This window comes from Cyprinodon variegatus, unplaced genomic scaffold, assembly GCF_000732505.1.
Source record: "Cyprinodon variegatus isolate N-32 unplaced genomic scaffold, C_variegatus-1.0 Scaffold333, whole genome shotgun sequence".
NCBI classification, from domain to species: Eukaryota; Metazoa; Chordata; class Actinopteri; order Cyprinodontiformes; family Cyprinodontidae; genus Cyprinodon; species Cyprinodon variegatus.
The window spans coordinates 490,677-509,199 of NW_015150786.1; the positions used below are offsets into that span (position 1 = coordinate 490,677).

At 38.9% G+C, this 18,523-nt stretch overlaps 1 protein-coding gene across 1 annotated transcript; it reads right to left on the minus strand.

Moving 5' to 3' along the window:
* Nucleotides 1-11,163: 11,163 nt before the first annotated feature.
* hmx2 (H6 family homeobox 2) lies at nucleotides 11,164-13,295 on the minus strand. The gene is made up of 2 exons (XM_015385197.1): nucleotides 12,778-13,295; nucleotides 11,164-12,146 (listed from the first exon to the last, which is right to left on the minus strand). Exons 1-2 carry the CDS (start codon nucleotides 13,046-13,048, stop codon nucleotides 11,599-11,601), a joined length of 819 nt encoding a protein of 272 aa, XP_015240683.1. The 5' UTR covers nucleotides 13,049-13,295; the 3' UTR covers nucleotides 11,164-11,598.
* Between the last annotated feature and the right edge of the window lie 5,228 nt (nucleotides 13,296-18,523).

Genomic DNA, 18,523 nt, shown 5'->3' on the forward strand with positions numbered 1-18,523 from the left:
TACTGACAATGATTCAGATGGATTGCACAGTCTCTTTCTTGATAACCTGGGCAGGGTTTGTTCACCTGCAGGACCATGGGAATGTCTTCGGCTGAGAGTGTGCCTCACCAGCCGCCTACCATTGAGACGGATTGTTGAGGGACGCAGCATTAGTCAGGGAAGGGGATCCTTGGCCTTGGGCCTCGCTAATTCCTTTCTAATGTGACAACCGGTCTTTTGAAGAACTGTTTTCTCACTGACTAAATCTCTTTAAAAGCATCTTGGGGGTGCAAACAGGGCTTAGAGGGAGTGTGCTGTAGCAGGCCACACCAGAGTCGGTGGGGGATTCAGGTTACACCCTGCCTGCCATGATGCATTGTTGGTGGGACTCCCAGGCTCCAATACACCCCTCCTCCTCCACCGCACCCAATAACCACGACCATCCTCTTCCTCTCAGCCCTGTCCTTTCGAAAGAGGCTGCTACAGAGCCCCGAACGAAGCTCTGACACCATTCCCGAGGATGCACTCTCTACATGAAACCTTACACTCAACTAATGGTTACAAATGTGTTTTCAAAGGAATCCCTGGTCTCTGGAATAAACCAAACTCAAATAAATGTGCATATGTGCACACTCAGGTGCTACAAATATGGACACAGCAGCAGAAAAATCTGGGGGCAATTTTAAAGCAAGAGACATAAAAGAGATTATTTATTCTTAGGTTTCTATCTAATTTTAATGCAGTGAGATCAAAGATTAAATAAATATAATACAGCCAGTATTTGTTTCTTATTACTGATATTACTTAACACGTTAGAAAAATAACAAGCAAACATTGAGTCTTCCAGAGGCCGTCTTTAGAAATTGCAGGTGGCTTGTGGCTTTGACTGACACTTCACACGGATTTCACTGACCTCTTGCTTTCTTCCTCTTACTCCGTCAAAGACAATGTATTCCCTTCCAGCAGAGTGATCCCTAATTAGCTGTCAGGTGATAGTGTGCTGCTCTCATTGTGTTCCCCGCTGCTGCGCCGTAGGCTATGTGGTCAGCAGTCAGTCTCAGACTAAAGTGACAGATCATCTCTCTATACACCAGACCCCCGCAGCCTGAAAAAGACCACTTGGTCCTTACAAAGAGATCCCGACTCCCTGCATTAAGAAAGCCTTAATATCAAATCTCATAACAAACAGATCAGTTGTCCGGCAAAGACAGAAGAATCACTTGAGAATCTGTTATCTGTTTGTGTTCTTGCAAATAACAATAACCTTTTATGTTTCTTTCTCCTGATAAAAGCTGTTGGGAATTTGAAATTCTCACAAACTGGTAATTATTTCCAAATATTAAAATGATATGGTATTGTTGTATTGATTCATAGAAAATCCCTTTATTGTCCCACAATGGGGAAATCCTGGTGTTTACATCAGCAAAAAGAATATAGAATAAGTCGTTACACAAATGTTGACCTTAGAAAAGTGTATAAAAATGACATAATAGTGAAGAGTTTAAAAAAAGTATCAAATAAATACTGTACTATTTGTACAGCCCTGCAATACGATGGCTTCCATTGTAAGTGTTTTTACAATGTTAATACTGTGCACCTGGAGAATAAATAACCAATATACAGCTGTGGACTTTTTTTTAACATAATGGATATATAAAAATAGCAGCAACATCAGAGAGCTTACAGCTGCTGGGAGGAAAGATCTGTGATAACGCTCCCTGGTGCATATGGGTGCAGCAGTCTGTCACTGAAGAAGCTCTCCAGTTCTGAAACAGCTTCATGCATGGGATGGAAGACATTTTCATAAGTTAAAACAAAAAAGTTTATCATGATCTGACCAGAGTTATTTTATCCAACTTAAATACATTAAATGTATAATTTTATATGCAACTATTTTATATGGTATTCTTAAGGCCCTTCAGCTTTTGACCGAATTTGATCCAAACCTAAACATCCATGTGGCTTTGAGTAAATATGATGTCAAATATGACACAATATCCTGATGTTCTAAAAATGTCAAGGAATTTGGTAGGGTTAACATTATTGCTTTCACATATTTCAAGCTTATTTTTTTTTATTTTATATCTTGACAGCTATTTCTACTACGGCAACAATTCCTACTACTGTTACAACATATGGATTATTACTGTAATGTATAGTTATGTTTCATATAACAAAAAATTACCTTAACTGTATGCTTATGCTTAACTGCAGGCATCCCCAAACTCGGTCCTCAAGGCCCCCTGTCCTGCAGGTTTTAGAGATTTCCTTGCTCCAGCACAGCTGATTTTAATTGAAAGCTGATTAACAGGCTTTTGGTCTACTGCAATCATTATAACCAGCTGTACTGAAGCAGAGAAACCTCTAAAACCTGCAGGACAGGGGGCCTTGAGGACAGAGTTTGGGGATGCCTGTCCTAAAGTGACCATGCTACAGTTAGCTTTTAAACAGACAGGCAGCTTGTGGCTTGCTCTTTATTATTAGTTGATGGGTGGAGTTTAGTTTCCACACCCTAACTGCCTGTGTTTTTCATCTCTGGAAATATTTAACAACGGAGCATGGCCTTGTAAGTTTGGAGAAATCCTAGCACCTGATTTTGCAGCAAGCTGACCGGCAGTGCACAAACAGTTGCAAGCAGGGCACTTCTACCCAATGCTTCATACCATTGCTGCAAAATGCTAGCATTTACTCTTGATAATATTAGTACTTGTTATTTTGCTAATTGTAGTAATTTATATGTAAAACATGCTAACCATGGCATGATTTTTTAACAAGGAGTAAATTCTATGAAAACCTCATTGAACTACACAAGAGGATGTTTCCATCATAAGTGCAGAAAATAACTGGATTTTCCAATAAAAGCCATATCTTCTTACTATTCAGGATATCATAGATCATTTCTGATACAAAGATATGACTTCTTTCCTGTTTGTCTGTTAGGTCCACTGCAGGTCTCCTCTCTTTCAGTTCCAGTATAGACCCAGGCAGCAGGCAGGGACCTTGTTTGAAGGTCATGTCAGCACCGGGGTGTAAACGTTAGAGCTTTTTGTGGTCAGGGTAAATGTACAAGACCGCCCTGCGGGAGCACTCCTTCCCTCTCTTTAATCGGCATGTAACAGGCCCTTGTAGAGCCAAACTGTCTGCGACACATCAGCACTTAGAAATAAAAACCCCTCTGCCAACCCTGCAAACGGCTGCGGTTTGAGTACGGCAGCGGGATCATTTCAGAGGGACAACACGGATGGGTCCACTGACTGAGGAGACAGGACAGAAAAAATCTACTTCAAGACTTTAGACTTGAGTCTCTAAGTTTGTACATTAGAATAGCAATTTTAATCACCATTATTATTGTTATATCCTTGATGACTAAAGACTTGTTCATTTCCCTTATTGGTATTGTCAAAATTCTACTCCGGTGCTTTATTGAACTCAATTTCAGTGCTCATATGAATAATTTCACTGATCTCCTTTTTATTATTGCCCTTTACTAAATATTGTATTCTGAACTAAAAAATTTAAAGTAACTTGGTTAATAATCAAGTTACTTGACAATGACACTGGTCCCTTCATATTTTTCATTAAATGATAAAGTGCTTATTTTAATGTAATTTTGTAAATTCCTTTGGATCTTAGCCCAAACAACTCTATTTGAATCCCACCATATATATGTATATAACAAAAAAAAAACTCTTCTCACCAACCACGGGTGGTCTCCCTCTTTTCTTCCAACCTTGGATCCTCTACCAGAGGCCTGGGAGCAAGAGGTTTCTGCACAGTATCTTTGCTGTTCCTAGAACTGCACTTTTCTGGACCGAGATGTTTGATGTATTTCCAGGGATCTGCTGTAACCATTCGTCACTGCCTTGAGTGCCCCAATGACCAAGGGCACCACTGATGCTTTGACCTTCCAGGTTTTCTCCAGTTCTTCTCTGAGCCCCTGGTATTTCTCTAGTTTCTAATGTTCATTTTTCCTGACTTTGCAGTCAACCACAACAGCTTTCCTTTGCTTTTTGTCCACCACCACAATGTCTGGTTGGTTTGCCATTACCATGTGGTCCGTCTGTATCTGGAAGTCCCATAAGATCTTGGCTTAGTCATTCTCTACCAACTTTGGAGATGTTTCCCACTTTAACTTTGTGGTTTCCAGGCCATACTCTGCACAGATGTTCCTGTACACAATTCCTGACACTTGGTTATGGCGTTCCATGTAAGCTTTCCCGTCCAGTATCTTACACTATAGTTATGTGCTGGATTGTCTCAGGGGGGCTCTTTGCAGTCTGCACAGTCTGCACCTGGGCCACTTCTGAGACTTTTCTTTTATGCTCATACACTTCGTAGACACTTTTTCTCTTATGACCCTCAGCCATTTTTCAAAGAACCGCGGAGAAAAAGGTGAGCTTCAATGACTGGCTGAATCGTAGCTGAAACACTGTAGCTCACCCCACCACACACAGTTTCATGTGCATGCGCAGAAAAAGATAGCGAACTGTGGATGAGCACATAGGACGGCCCAATGTAAACATATCACCAGAATCATAGAGAAATACGAGAGCCACTTATTTTGATAATCCAAATAAATGATTGTCCTTTGTACCTTTAAATGCTGACTTATTTTAGCCATCACTGAAAAAATTGTTTGCTTTCACACATTGTAGGAGCCTTTAAATAGGTCAGGCAAGATATCAGCAAAAGATTGTGGACCTGAACAAGTCTGTTTCATCATTTGGTACAATTCTTTTGCCTTATGCTAACATGGTTATTTCTTTAAACTGTTATAAGCAAGTACAAACTCTATCAGAATGTCACACAAACATATTGTTCAGGAAGGGGTGAGCCTTGTTTGTTGGAGTGCATGGCTACCCCAAAACAAAAGTAACAGAAAGGTAAAGATGAACAGTTTATAAGGTTGAAGAGACTCATTATCTATGCTGGAATGAGTTCTATAAGGACATAGGCTTAAAGGACATCCAAAGAGGAATTTAAAGCTTCTGCACAAATGGGTGTGCCAACCAGACAATGACCCTAATCAAAGAACCAAGTTAGTTACAAGAAAAGGTTTTATCATCACAAATACTCTATCTAAATCTCGTCAACATTTCTAGGAAAAATAAAAGGTGAATATGGGAGAGGAAGCCTGTCTTGGATGGATCTTTGCATCTCACTAAAGCCGGGCATACACTGTACGATTTTTTTTTTCAATCATTGCATGCAGCTACTGCTCACACCGTACGATGAAACCGCAGGGTTTTTAAAGACCGTGGCTACTATGGTCTGTCAATTTTACAGAAAGAATTCCATTTCAAATTGCACCCAACGCCATGCTTCTCTTTTTACATCTGAGAGGAAGAAGAAAAAGAAGAATCCTTGTTTGCGCATGCCCACTGAGCGATTTGCCCACGACGTTCGGGAGAAAATCAAACATGTTTGTTTCCCCCGATTCCTGATCGGGAGGTGATCAGGAGAGGCTGATCGCCCCTCATTACCCCCTATACACTACACGATGCACGATCAGGCTGAAAGTCGGCCTGATCGAAAATTCTCGCACGACTGGAAAATCACCCCAAAAAATCGCACAGTGTACGCTCGGCTTAACTTGTGGGAAATCTGCATGCACACTTATAACACATTAGTTCTGTGAGGAGGAATGGGCCAAATTTCCAGCAAACTATTCTGAGAACCTTGTAGAAGGGTACTCAGAATTTTGACCAACTCATTAAGTAAACAAATATCTATTTTTAAGAATACAAAATAGATGTAAAAACTATTTTTGGTCATGCAGTATGATTATAGTATGCATGAAATATGAAATCTTTGACTGTTTTGTCATTTTAAATTTAAAATAGCACCCCTAGTGGCATGTTTGTTAACTTGTTGTGTGTGGACCCAAGTGAATCTTTACATGTATTTTAGGATAGGAAAGATTTCCAGCTTTGTTTTTTTTTCTTTGTAACTGACCCAAATGTATAGTAAGCAACTTGCCGGTTAGGGACAATGCTTTCCATGTCTATGCTCCATTTAGCTACAGTAACCCTCGCATTTTCTTTTGCATTTCTTTAAAGGGATGGTAAATAATAGTAATAACGTGAGAGACATTAGATTTAAACAGTCACAAATTATTAAATTCTTTAAACTGTCATAAACTTAGCTATTTTAAATACTCATATTTAATAAAATGTAAATACTAATAAAATGTATGTTTTTCTTCAAATAATTTTAGTTTTCACTTCATTTCAGGTTAAATTTTACGTTGGTATTTTAGAGCAACAATATTTACTTTTAATCATTTCTTTTTATCTTGTTGCTCTGCTATGTTATACATGTACAGACAAAAGCAAAACTGTTCCTTGAACGATTCCTTTGTGTTCAATTCCCCAACATACAATTTACATTTAGAAAGAAAACATAAAATATACAAGTTTTTTTTGTATGTATTTTTTCTTCTTCTTTTTTTTACTTATCAAGGAAGCAGACCGTTTAAAGGAGCAAAGACGGCAAACCTAACAATTGTAATGCTCCAACCGAGAAACCTAATTTACCAATTTGCAGGAAGACAAGATGGCAGGAAACAAGCCAATTTGCCACGTGTGCAGTGCACAGCAAACCGCAGGCTCGCTCCCTGGCCTCATGAGAGGTAATTATCCCTAAAAAAGAATGCCAAGCCGTATTAAGATGTGGCCGCATCAAAACGAGGGAGACAGCCTCATTACAAGTAATTATGAGGGAATTAGAAACATCATTTAACTAAACGAGCAAATAATGTCCAGGATATTGAAGAAGCTGCCTGCACTTCTGCCGACCACTGCAAGTCCCATTACAAAAATTGTAGGTCTTTAATAGAATAATGACATGCTTTATCTTCCCTGATTCCCTCTGAGGGGTTTAGAAGCAGAGGGGATGGACCGAAGGGGGGGGTGGGGGTGTTAAAACAACTGTTGCAGAGCTCTATGTCTCCGTGGTCGCACCCTTGAGTGTGTAGTACGAGGCCTTCAAGATACCCCCATCCACCACCACTATTATCCTTACAAACACAGAAATGGAGAGCAGAAAATTGTATGTAACTGCCATTATTGTGTCAAAGGTAATGCTAATGGACTTATCTCCAGAGTAATGGCTGCATTTTCTACACATACTGTAGTCTGTAATAGTCTGCTGCATATTGTGCTAAGAAGGGCACTTCAAAAAGACAGTTCAAGAAATGGTCGGTAATTTAACAATGAAGAGTGATTCAGTTTGGCGATGGAGGTCTGATTCACTCCTTTTGGTTAAACAATATTCTTGAGGAGTTTTACTTGGAGACCAAAAGGTTTTCTTTTTATTGTGGTTTAAATAATGGCCTTTTTTATTCTACCTTCAAACCACCATATGTCAATATCTGACTTATGAGTCACATCTTTATACTCTTCAAATAGAAGGAATTAAAAGAAAAGCTGATTTTGCTAAAGATATCAAATTAAGAGAAAAAATTATTTCTGTTTAATGCTATGAATTTTTACATAAAACTGATTTCTTATTATTTATTTTATTATTATTCTCATTATATATTTTTACATCACATTAGTTAATAAATGCAATATGCATTATAACTTAATCATCATGTAAAAGAGTAAACCTCACAAAAAGTAATTTTAGTGTAGATAGACTCCATCTAACAAACTCAAAGTAGGCTATAATCAGTTGATCAAACTGTAGGATTCCATAACAGGTGTGGAAATAACGTCTATCATTTTTAAATGTTTGGGATTCAAGCAAGAGTACTGTAAGACTAACTTTCCACACATAGAATAAACATAGAACAGGGAAAAACCTTCCTAATTAAGTTCAACACACTAAGGTTATTAAAAGCACGCATCAACGGCTCATCCAGGAGGTCACAAAAACCCAGACCAACATCCACAGCTGTGGAGACCTTCTTTGACTCATCGGGCATTTGTAAACGTATATCTTGATTATCTCAAGAACTTTTGAGAACACATCAGATGTACTGAAAAGACTTAAGTTGAACCTTTTTGGAAGGGACGTCACTTTAGCTACAATGTGAAACACAAACAGCATTTCAGGAAGAATGTAGTTATCTAATATTTAAAGAAGATGGTGTCAGAATGATGGTGTCTCTGTGGAGCAGAAATGCTACTCTCTAGATGGAAATCTGAAGGAAAATGTCAGTTTTTGTTTGGTTTAGGACTTAAAGTTTAAGCACACTGGGGTTAACCAGCAGGACAATATTTTAAAGGAAACCCGCAAATCCGACTCTTATTGGCTTAAAAAATTGCTTGTTGGGTCCCATTAAAAGTCTGGAATGAACGGCCAATGTATGATGCTATCCAGTGCATTTCGTGATCATAAAAGCTTCCTATGTGGCTGATTTCTGCGAAGGAAAGTCGGAAAAAATTCCTCCAAAAAGGACTTGAAGTTCTCATTGTCATGACAATCACTGGATGTTTCTGACAACGGTGGAAAAACCAGTTAACTTTAGCAAGAACATCATTGTTACACCTGAGGCAATAGTCTGAATGGCTGTTTATCTTTGATAAATTAAAATTATACTCTGATAACAGCATTTTAGGTTTATTGTCTGTTATCTTTAGCTGATATTAAAATTTCTTCATCGGTAACATGCTAGTGTGATAAAAATATGGAAACACACCAAATCTGTAAGCAGTAAATATTTTTTATACGACTGCAGTTTTGTCCCTTCCATTATCATAAAGATTTTCGCCCTCTAAAGTGATTTCTAATGAATCAGTCCATATGTTTCATTTACCTCGTCTTCTGCCTAGTAGCATATTCCATTTCTGTCAGGAGGAAGGGGCTGCGTGTTGGGAGGGGGTTGGTGGGCAAACACAATTTCCCTTCAGCTCCTTCATTTCCAGTTGATATAAAACAGAATCATAAAAAATCGCTCCTGCTCCAAGCTCTCCTTTTTAACCATTAACCCATAAATACAGGAGCTGGTTAAAGCCGGGTGGATGACAGGGCCTGCCTTCAAAAACCTCGTTACGCTCCTCTCAAATTCATTTAGGGAGCAAAACAGGTCTTGAGAGTTGCCTGGCTTAATGCATCGCGATCGCTTTTAAAACTCTTGCCTGTATCTGTTTCTGGTGTTATATCCCTTTATTCTAATAGTAAGCCACACACTCTCTTTTATTTTATAAATCAAATGTCTGTAAACAAGCTGTGAGCTAGCTGAAAGGCCCCCAGCTTAACAAATGATGAAAGGATGGGTTTTTATATAAAATAAGATCTTGAGGAGGGTTATATAATATTGCTGCAGTCTGTTTAAACTCAGAAGTCTTGATTAAGTTAGATTAGGTCTTATCTGAAGATGTAACAGGAGGTGATATCTGGGGATTTTGCTATAATTCATAATGATCCTGTAAATATGTTCTTAAAAAATTATCCTGGGAATCAATTTGCTCGGTGCACGCTCCCTCCCCTCTGCATAGAGCCCACACTTCCCATTACTCCTGTTATAAATTATCTCCCAGAGTGAATTACACTTGCTTTTCACCTTACCAGGACCGTTTGATGAATCCTAAGGCAAAACATATCATCTCAACAAATCTTCATCACCGTGCCAGTCTCCGTCTCTTTGCAGTTTTAGCCACTTCAAATCATTTTCATTGCTCTGCTATTAAAATTTGTAATTCACGCCTGCCATTGCAGTGATACATAGTTACATAGAGCACTCCTTCCTTGCCAATGTGTGCTGCACATCTCTTTCTCTCTCTATTCCTTGTCTTGTAAATCAAACACCTGAGGGTGACAGGTCATGCAGATTTCCCACAAGTCAGTGGGGTGCAAACATCCATCCAAGATGCGGCACATTGCCATCACACATGATGACATAATGACCACTTGGAAACTAATAAACAGCTTCATTCAAGCAAAGCTATTGCTCCTTTTTGTAAGCATTACTGCCCCCCCCACCCTTTCTCTCTTCTATCTGTCACAAATTCATCCTCCTGCACCTCACCTCCTCCTCACCATGCAGCCAGAGTTACCCATAAATCACATCTGTTGTTTAACGCTATCCATTTTCCCTGAAACACGGGGCGGCTGTTACAGAAATTGGGTCAGGCATAATCTGCGATGCAGCAGAGCCCAGCTAGTCATGATTTCTGCGAGGTAATGTTAGCCATTAGTGCATGGAGAAAGACAGGTTGGTTAGACGGAGGGAGAGAGGGATCAAAAGGGTGGAAAGGTCGCTCACCTTGCAGCCTACACGATGTAACACCCAAGAAAATCAGGCAAATGGCACCATTTTTTTTACCCATCCCTCAACCACCAGACACCTGAGAGCATAAACGTGAGTTTGGCAAGGACTCAGTGTGTAAAAAGGTCCAGGTGTTGGTTTCATATTTGCATAAATTGAATTGTTACCATTTTTTTTATCTTCTTTACAGAATGGAAGCTTTTAAAAATCGAACAGGTATCTAGAGGACAAGGACACACTGTCCAGGATGGTACAAGCGGCCTGTCCTGTAATCCATTACACACATAGAGAATAGAGATACAGCTCAATGACAGTCATAGTCTTGAACTTTTACAACATACCTCCTTCTTAGGTTTCCCCCCTCCCCGCCTTTACCAGGCCTGATGCTTCTTAGAGTCATTGGAGAAAAGTCTTCAAATGAGAGAATATCCCGCCCAGAGGCAGGATTGGCTAATGATAGTGAGCATCCCATTCCTGTCCTGAAAATATGCTTTATCTACTAGTGTCCATCTCCACATTTACCACAGACTCACTGCTTGTATTCTATATTAATGTAAGATTAATACAAAAAGGGCTTCATTTTTTTGTGTCTGTTTTTATATTAGCATGTATCTTGGAAAGCAGGCAGACTAAACATTTTTTTAAACAATACATATATATATATATATATATATATATATATATATATATATATATATATATATATATATATATATATATATATGGGTGATGTAAAGGCTAATTAACCCGAAATGCAGATACAATCCCAAAAGCAAGAAATCCTTTCCTAATTTGATTTTTTTTTTATGTAGCACTTCTTTGCAGTCAGCAGGAAAGATATTTCTTTTTGTATTTTTTATTGTTGTCGCATTTAAAAGATAGAAAAAGTCATACTAATTCCAAAAAGGCAAAAATAAAAGAAAAATGCCACATCATAAAATAAAGCAATCCGAATCATCACTGAAATAGAAAAATTTATTGAATGTAATTATAACTGAGGGTCTAAATTACAATAGAAAACAATGATATATTTCATTATGTGTACGAATATGTGTCTTTGGTAAAATAAAATAAAAAAATCCTTTATAAATAAAAGTGTAAAGCAGCTCCTTTTAAATCTAGACATCCAGGTGTTTTTTTTAAGTCTTGAAATCAATGTTTTAAATGAAGATAACAATTAAAAAAGGTACAAATTTGTTGTCATCGTTGTCAGTAATACACATGGTGTATTTTATATGTAGGGGAAGCTTGATTGCTTTCTCTTTTAACTTACAGATTTTTTTTCCAACAAATAAAGTGATACAATTATTATACATGGAGGTTATGGAAACACCTATATAAATGTTGTATTGTTTGAAATGCGTCTTTTCACCCAGACTGCAGTGTTTATTGTAGAGAACAGTCCATCAGTACTCTATTTTGTTGTACAGGTTGTATAAAGGTAACGCTGGCAGGTTGCTCCCCGGGTAATAAAGGGGCGTCGGGAAGGCGATGGACCGAGGGACAGGGACACGCAGGAGGTTGTTATCTCTGAAAACCAGCGGCATCCCCACTAGTGTCTGTGCGGAGGCGTGGGCCATGTTGGCCGCCTCCAGCTCGGCGGAGAGCTGCCTTTTCCACTTATTCCTCCTGTTCTGAAACCAGGTCTTGACCTGAGTCTCCGTCAGCTGGAGGCTGGATGCCAAACAGGCCCGTTCTGAGCTGCTCAGGTAGCGCTTCATGTCGAAGGTGGACTCCAGCTGGTACACCTGGCTCCGGGAGAAAACCGTACGCGTCTTTTTCTTAGCAGAATTGCCGTGCTTATCGGCGCCGTCCGCTTGTCTTTCCTCCGACAGAGGCGACAGCTGATGGCACGGTCTGTCCTGTTCCTTCTTGTAATCCTGGAGCAGAGGCTGGGACAGGTGCGGCCGCCGTGCGAGTCCGTCATTCCCAGACAGAAGACCTTTAGCGGCACCTGAGTGCATGATGAGAACCATCCATGATTGGTTTTGTAATGCTTTAAAAACAATCACTCAGAATACGAATTAAATACCAAGACACCGTAGAGTCAGCTTGACTTAAACTAAATGAGAGCCACACATTTGCGAATGCTTAAATAAACATATCACGTCAGAGAGTGTGCGCACTGCAGCTTCCGCAAGCTATTAATTAAATTCCGCTGTATTTAACGCACAATTGACGGTGTGAGTGTGTGTATGTGTGTGTGTGTGTGTGAGTATAGGGCCTGCTGCAGCCATTTTGGAAACATGTTTCATCAATTAGTGAGCTCAATTAAATTTGAAATGAGAGGATAGACATAGGGCTATTTTATCAGACCTTCCACACCAACCATTGCTTCTGCGCTGGTGCGCACACAGGAGAGGAGGGGAATAGGCTGTGTGTGAATGTTATAAACTTAAATATTAACTAATTAGATATAATCTGAAGTGTAAATAACATTTATTGTAGTGTCGACGGAAACTACTGCAAAACAATACAACAACACTAATAATAATGGTGATAATAATAATAATAATAATAATAATAATAATAATAATAATAATAATAATAATAATAATAATAATAATAAAAAATAGGTTTCTAACCTATACAGGAGAAGTTGTGGGCTTGGTGCTGTGCGCACGGCTCGCTGTGACCCGTCTCGGAGCAGAAGCAGTCGGCTGAGTCCTCCCCTCCGCTGCATTCCTCCTCGGAAGACACCGACAGCGAGCGCCTACGCGTCGGCGACGGTCCCTTGGACAGCTCCTTGGCTCCGGAGCGCGGCTCATCGGACGGCGTGCCTAAAATGGATTGGATAGTAAAGCTGGAAACGGGGCCCGACGAGCACTTGCTCCCGCTGTCGTCTGCAGTACTCATTCTCGCTTCATAACAGTATCGAAGTATTGACTGAATCGGACTGTCCCGTTGGATTCCGTGGTTGCGTTCTAGCCGACTGACGCGTAAAAATGACCAAAGCTTCTTTTGTCCGTCTTTTTTTTTTCTTTTTTTTTTTTCTTAAAACCCCCTATTCGCTTTTATTGCGTTTTAACTCTAAAGGAGTTGGAGGTGTTTTTTCTAGAGCTCGGGGAACATGAGTGTATTCCCGGTCCTCCTCCTCACGCTCTGGATCCGAAGCAACAAAGTTGCGTTGATTCATTTGCATGTAGGTAAGCTCCTACTGGGCCAATCGCAGCCCCCAGTATGAGCCCGGAAATTTCAAACGCCTGTCAATGTTTTGGGATGACAAACGGAGAGGGAGAGAGCGTTTCTGTACCCTAAACTGCAGAAAGTTATTCATAACTCAGGTAAATTAATATGCTATAATTATATAGCCACGTTGTTATTTCTTTGCGCAGATAATGTTTAAATGAGGCTATTGCTTTAGAATACATGGTGAGAATTTCAGTAACTAAATTAGTCTTCTATATTCTCTTTGGTATTTAGGATGGGTGTACATTAAATACATATTTTTTTAAATAAAAAAAATGTAATGCTCTTCTGCTGTCCAGCCATGAAATGACCTTAATTAAAACCTGTCAGGTTGGCTTTTTTGTATGCATGCCAAATTGGATGGGGTTACAGTAAGTACAAAGCCTTTGGAACTAAGACAAAGACCAACCTCATTTCCCCTCTGAAAATAATAAACTCATTCCTTGTCCATTATCTACAATTAAGAATTAATTTGATAATTACTGAGCTACTCTGCCTCGCGATGACCGTCCATGGAGTGGAGGTCGGCTAATTGATTGACTAATTGATCGGAGTTGGTGGGAGGCTGAGGGCCCATGGTGAGCGCATCCACACCTTCTGAACATGTGTAATCACCTCACTCAGACTGCAAAGAGATATGCAGGGCCGATCCAAGCCATATGGCAACAAAGCTGCTCTTTCGGCCCCCAGACCAACAGGGGGCTCACTTCACAATTCTCAAATTTGAGATTTGAACTTAGATTTTTCTCAATAACTTTCCTAACCTACATTCTTATTGAAATTTGTGTAACTTTTTCTGAAAAATATCTTACACTTAAATATAAGGTTCATTTATCTTTTTAATTGGCAAACATGCTTTTTCAGTGGAAGAAAATCTTCACAATATTCTAGTTGTAATTAAGTCAGCATGTCATGCCTCTTTTTTTTTTTATTTATTTTTTTTTTTACCATATGTCCTTTCAAGTCAAATTTTTCCACAACTTCATAATTCTGATAAATTACATATCAGTGTCTATTTGATTAGTCTAAATCTATAATATACATTATAATGTAATCTATAATGCATCCAGGAACATTTAATTATTTATTGAGCAAATTAAATCTAAAGATTGATCTAATCTAGTTTAAGTTCAATGTTAATTGATGAACATCACTTTATTTGAGTTTGTACAGATATTTAAACGTTTTTGGCTCTTTTAATGTATTTTATATATCACACAATTAATTATAAACAAAAAAAATAAAATAAAATAAAAAATAAAATCCATTAGGTCTATTAATGACACATATATTCCAGAAAGCACAGACCGATTATGATGTAGTTTCAATCATGAGGTGCTAATATATGCACTGGAATGTAAAAGACCATATTTTTGTTTACCTTAGAGCAAACTTTTGTGATGAAAGTGGTAATTAAAGATTTATATTTGCAGTGGTTTTCCTGCATAAATATAGGAAAAACCCGTCATTATTCATCCATTTTGAAATGCTCTCATGTTAACTTGGTTATAAGACCAAAATAACTTGAAATATAATTTGGGTCGCTGAGCATGTTTTAGAAGTATCAAATACACAATATTAAATACAAATTACAGAACAATTTTACAATTTGATTATTCAAGTTTTGTATCCTCTTTTTTGAGATATTCAAATGCAAAACAGAGGCTTAAAAACTACAAAATACGCCTTTAGTGTAACTCTTAAACTCAGCAGAGAATTAGATATCAACAGATATCAGACAGATCTCATTAGATATGTATTATTTATTTAAGTGTTTGTCATATTCCCTGCATAAATGCACCCTGTGCAGTTATTTCCCACGTTAAAAACCACCCGTGCATTTTCTTATAGCAATACTTCACTAGCTGAGGAAATACATGTTATTTTTACCTTAATTGTTAAGAACTGTCTCAACCGGGCTCAATAGACTCAGTTTAAACATAGTCACTTGTTGGAAGTTTAATTATTGTTTTAAACTATATTAGCAGTTTTACACTAAAAAGGTATTTCTGACAGCGGATAAACTATGAACAGTACAGAATAATTCTCCATATAAACAATTATAGGCAAATGAACATTTGGACTGAAATTACCAACTGTGTTTTTATACTGGTACCCCCCCCCCCCCACATGGTGGAATGGCGCCCTGGGCAGTGAGCCTTACTACTTATATTAAAGCCTATAACGCAACAGGGTAGATTTACTGTAAATGCTGGCATAAAATCCGCAAAATTAGAACACTAATTGCGCAATATTGTCGTAATAACTGTAGTAGGGCCTCCATATGCAATTCCCCTCTGGTAGCCATATGACTCTGCGTGTCAGTGACCTTCTTTGTTTTAGCACAAACGGCATGTTGTTTGGACAGTCTGGGAAAAAAAGAAGCGAGAATTGGGTTAATTATGCAGGTGAGGAGACGCTGCTGATGCTGACATCAGATCCTGCCATCGTCAGAGGCATCTGGAGCCGTGCGTAAATATTCTGAAGTGGCCGCGATGCCAGCAGCTGCTAAACGGTCCCGCGGAAAGGAGGGAGGGGGGATTATATGAGGGCAGTCTAGGCGGATGCTGGATTTATGATGGTAACACATAAGGCGTGAAATCTGCAATGACGCTTAAATGGGTTTATTTTTTACATGCAGCTCTTGTCATACAAAGACCTGTGTCAGTGTACCTACGCGTACAAAGTGGTGATGAAAGTGGACACAACGCGTTATGTTCTAGGGAATATATTACGCATGCTGCTTTGATGGGGAAGCTGACGTTTACAGAGCAGTTGTGGTAAAAAGTGAGCCGTGGTTTGTCCTGGTATGGCAACAATCACACCCTCTCTATGTGTCTGTGCGTCTGAGGGCCTAAGCAGCAAGGAGCGCGCCTTAAGTCCATGCTCTATCACTATGATAGGTGGTGTACGGCCGGCCTACCGCAATAACTGAACAAGATCTTTAGCAGGAGAGAAAGCGCTGAGAAAGACAGATGAAGTTATGAGGCGCTTTGATCTGGGAATCAAGCTCCGATAAATATTAAACAAAGAGCCTATACACGTGTGTATTATGATGTATGGCATGTCCAAGTCTAGAATAAGGAAATTACCAGAGAAAATGATATCAATAAATTTTCTAAGTATAAACGTTGATTATGTTTCGATTTTCATTCAAGAAAGCGTTGGCCGCTCCTTTTTTTCCTCCGTGCGCGCCTTTCCTGCATGCGTGTGCGTGTGAATAAAGGGGAGAGAGAGAAGAGAGAGTTGCAAATGCAAGCAAAGCAGCCGAGCCCTGAAGGTGTACAATTTATGTAATCTGAGTGTGGAAATGAACTGGGTAATTTATTGGAAAACACAAAGTCAGGAAGATTGGATCAGCCACAGCCTATCCAAGGGCTCCTATCCATCAAGTTCCAATTAACAACCCAACCATTGAGTTTTAATGGCTTTCCAATCTACTGCCCTGATAGACTCATCAATTCCTCGGGGAGAAATTAAGAAAATCGACCGCCCCCTCGGCGTTCCAGTGTCATTCTTCACAGCAACTATATGTCAAATTAAAAACACAATTAAAATTTAAACTGTTCCAATCAGACGCTGCTCTGCAACCTATGTTTCGCTTAATAGAACTTTGATGAAAATCTGATGCCCGCGTTCAATCAGGAAAGCAAATGGCATCAGTAGAAAAACAAGATTTCCTCCTCAAACACACGATATTTGACACAGCACGTGGTGAGGGCACCAACTTTCTCTGGCTGGAGGTTTTTAGTTGGTAGCTGACGTTTAGATGTTCTTTCACAATCAAAATTGTCCATTCCAACAAGCATTTTGAATGATTAAGTAAGGGAAACCTCAGATTAGAATCAGTCTCTTAAATAGATTCAAACTCTAAAAAAAAATGTTTTAACACAAATTCAAACGGAAAAGTTTGAGGGGGTTAAATAATTTATTTATTTCACAATTTTATAACATTTCCAACAACTCCTTAAACCCCAACTTCCACAGTGCTTTCTCAACACAGGAGATTGCTGCAAAGCCTCAGTCAATCACGTGATCTTGGTAAATGCTTGGTGATACTTTTGGTTAATAAACTTTTATCAGTTAGCATTGTAAATCAAATGAACTGAACTTTTTTTTTCTACAGTCTTTAAGTTTGCATTTTTTGTGAAAATTAAATGAATCAATTAATTGCTAAATTACATGTCTGTTAAAAATACCTACAGGGCAATATCTCCTGCTTCCTCCCTACCATGACTGCCTGCGAGCCTGCCTTTAAAATATAAGTTTAATGTTCACCATTCATGAGTAAAATATTCTGTAAAATTTCTAACTATGGTGGTTTAAAATATTATAATCCATAACAGCACGCTGTCTCCCTCGTTCTTAAAAGGGTCAAAAATAACATGGTAAGAGATTGTAAAAACCTCTGAACTTTTCTTACTGGTTTTGCTTCAAGTAGACCCATACCACACCAGGTCTATAAGTAGCACCCATCCATTTGACCCCTTTAAAACTCTCTTGATGCACCCCTGCTCATGGTTCACATTTTAGGGTTTGTTGCATTGACAAGGTTCTTGACATGGACACTTTAGTTTCTGTGCTCAACACTTACCCACAGAGAGAACAGGTTGGTATTATGCAAAAAGTTAACTTCAATAGTGCTTCCAAATTGAAGTACTGTATAGGGACTGGTGAATATTATCCAGTCAGGTCTATTTTAATGCAATAGCCAATACACAGTGCGCTTAATCTTTCCTTCCCTTTTTTTGCCCCACCCCTGCTTTACATAAAGATGTCGTACCAATGGAAATTATCGAGTGGCCATTTTTGTTTTCCAATTTATGCGCGCAAATCAAGGTCATGAGCCGTGTTCTTTACTTGACGCAGCGTGCTGCAGACATTCACGGATCAATATGTGCCAGAGGAATAATACCATACTAATCTATTAATTTGCAGTAATGGGGCCGCGATGAGTGTTCACGAAAAGGTGCGCGTCAATATACTGGGGTGATTTGATAATATTTGAATGAACCCTTTGTCTGTTGATGAGGTCATCATATGAGTTTATGCTGACTGATTAATTTCCAATAATGAAAAGAGAACGGCCTCAAAGGGGTGTAAAGACTTCCAAACAAATACATAAATACACACACACACACA

Excerpts from the sequence above, each read along its gene's own strand:
- hmx2 (XM_015385197.1), bottom strand. The coding sequence starts at position 13,048 with ATGAGTACTGCAGACGACAGCGGGAGCAAGTGCTCGTCGGGCCCCGTT. Across the intron at positions 12,147-12,777 it reads CCACAACTTCTCCTGTATAG|GTGCCGCTAAAGGTCTTCTG; the intron begins GTTAGAAACCTA and ends TCATGCACTCAG.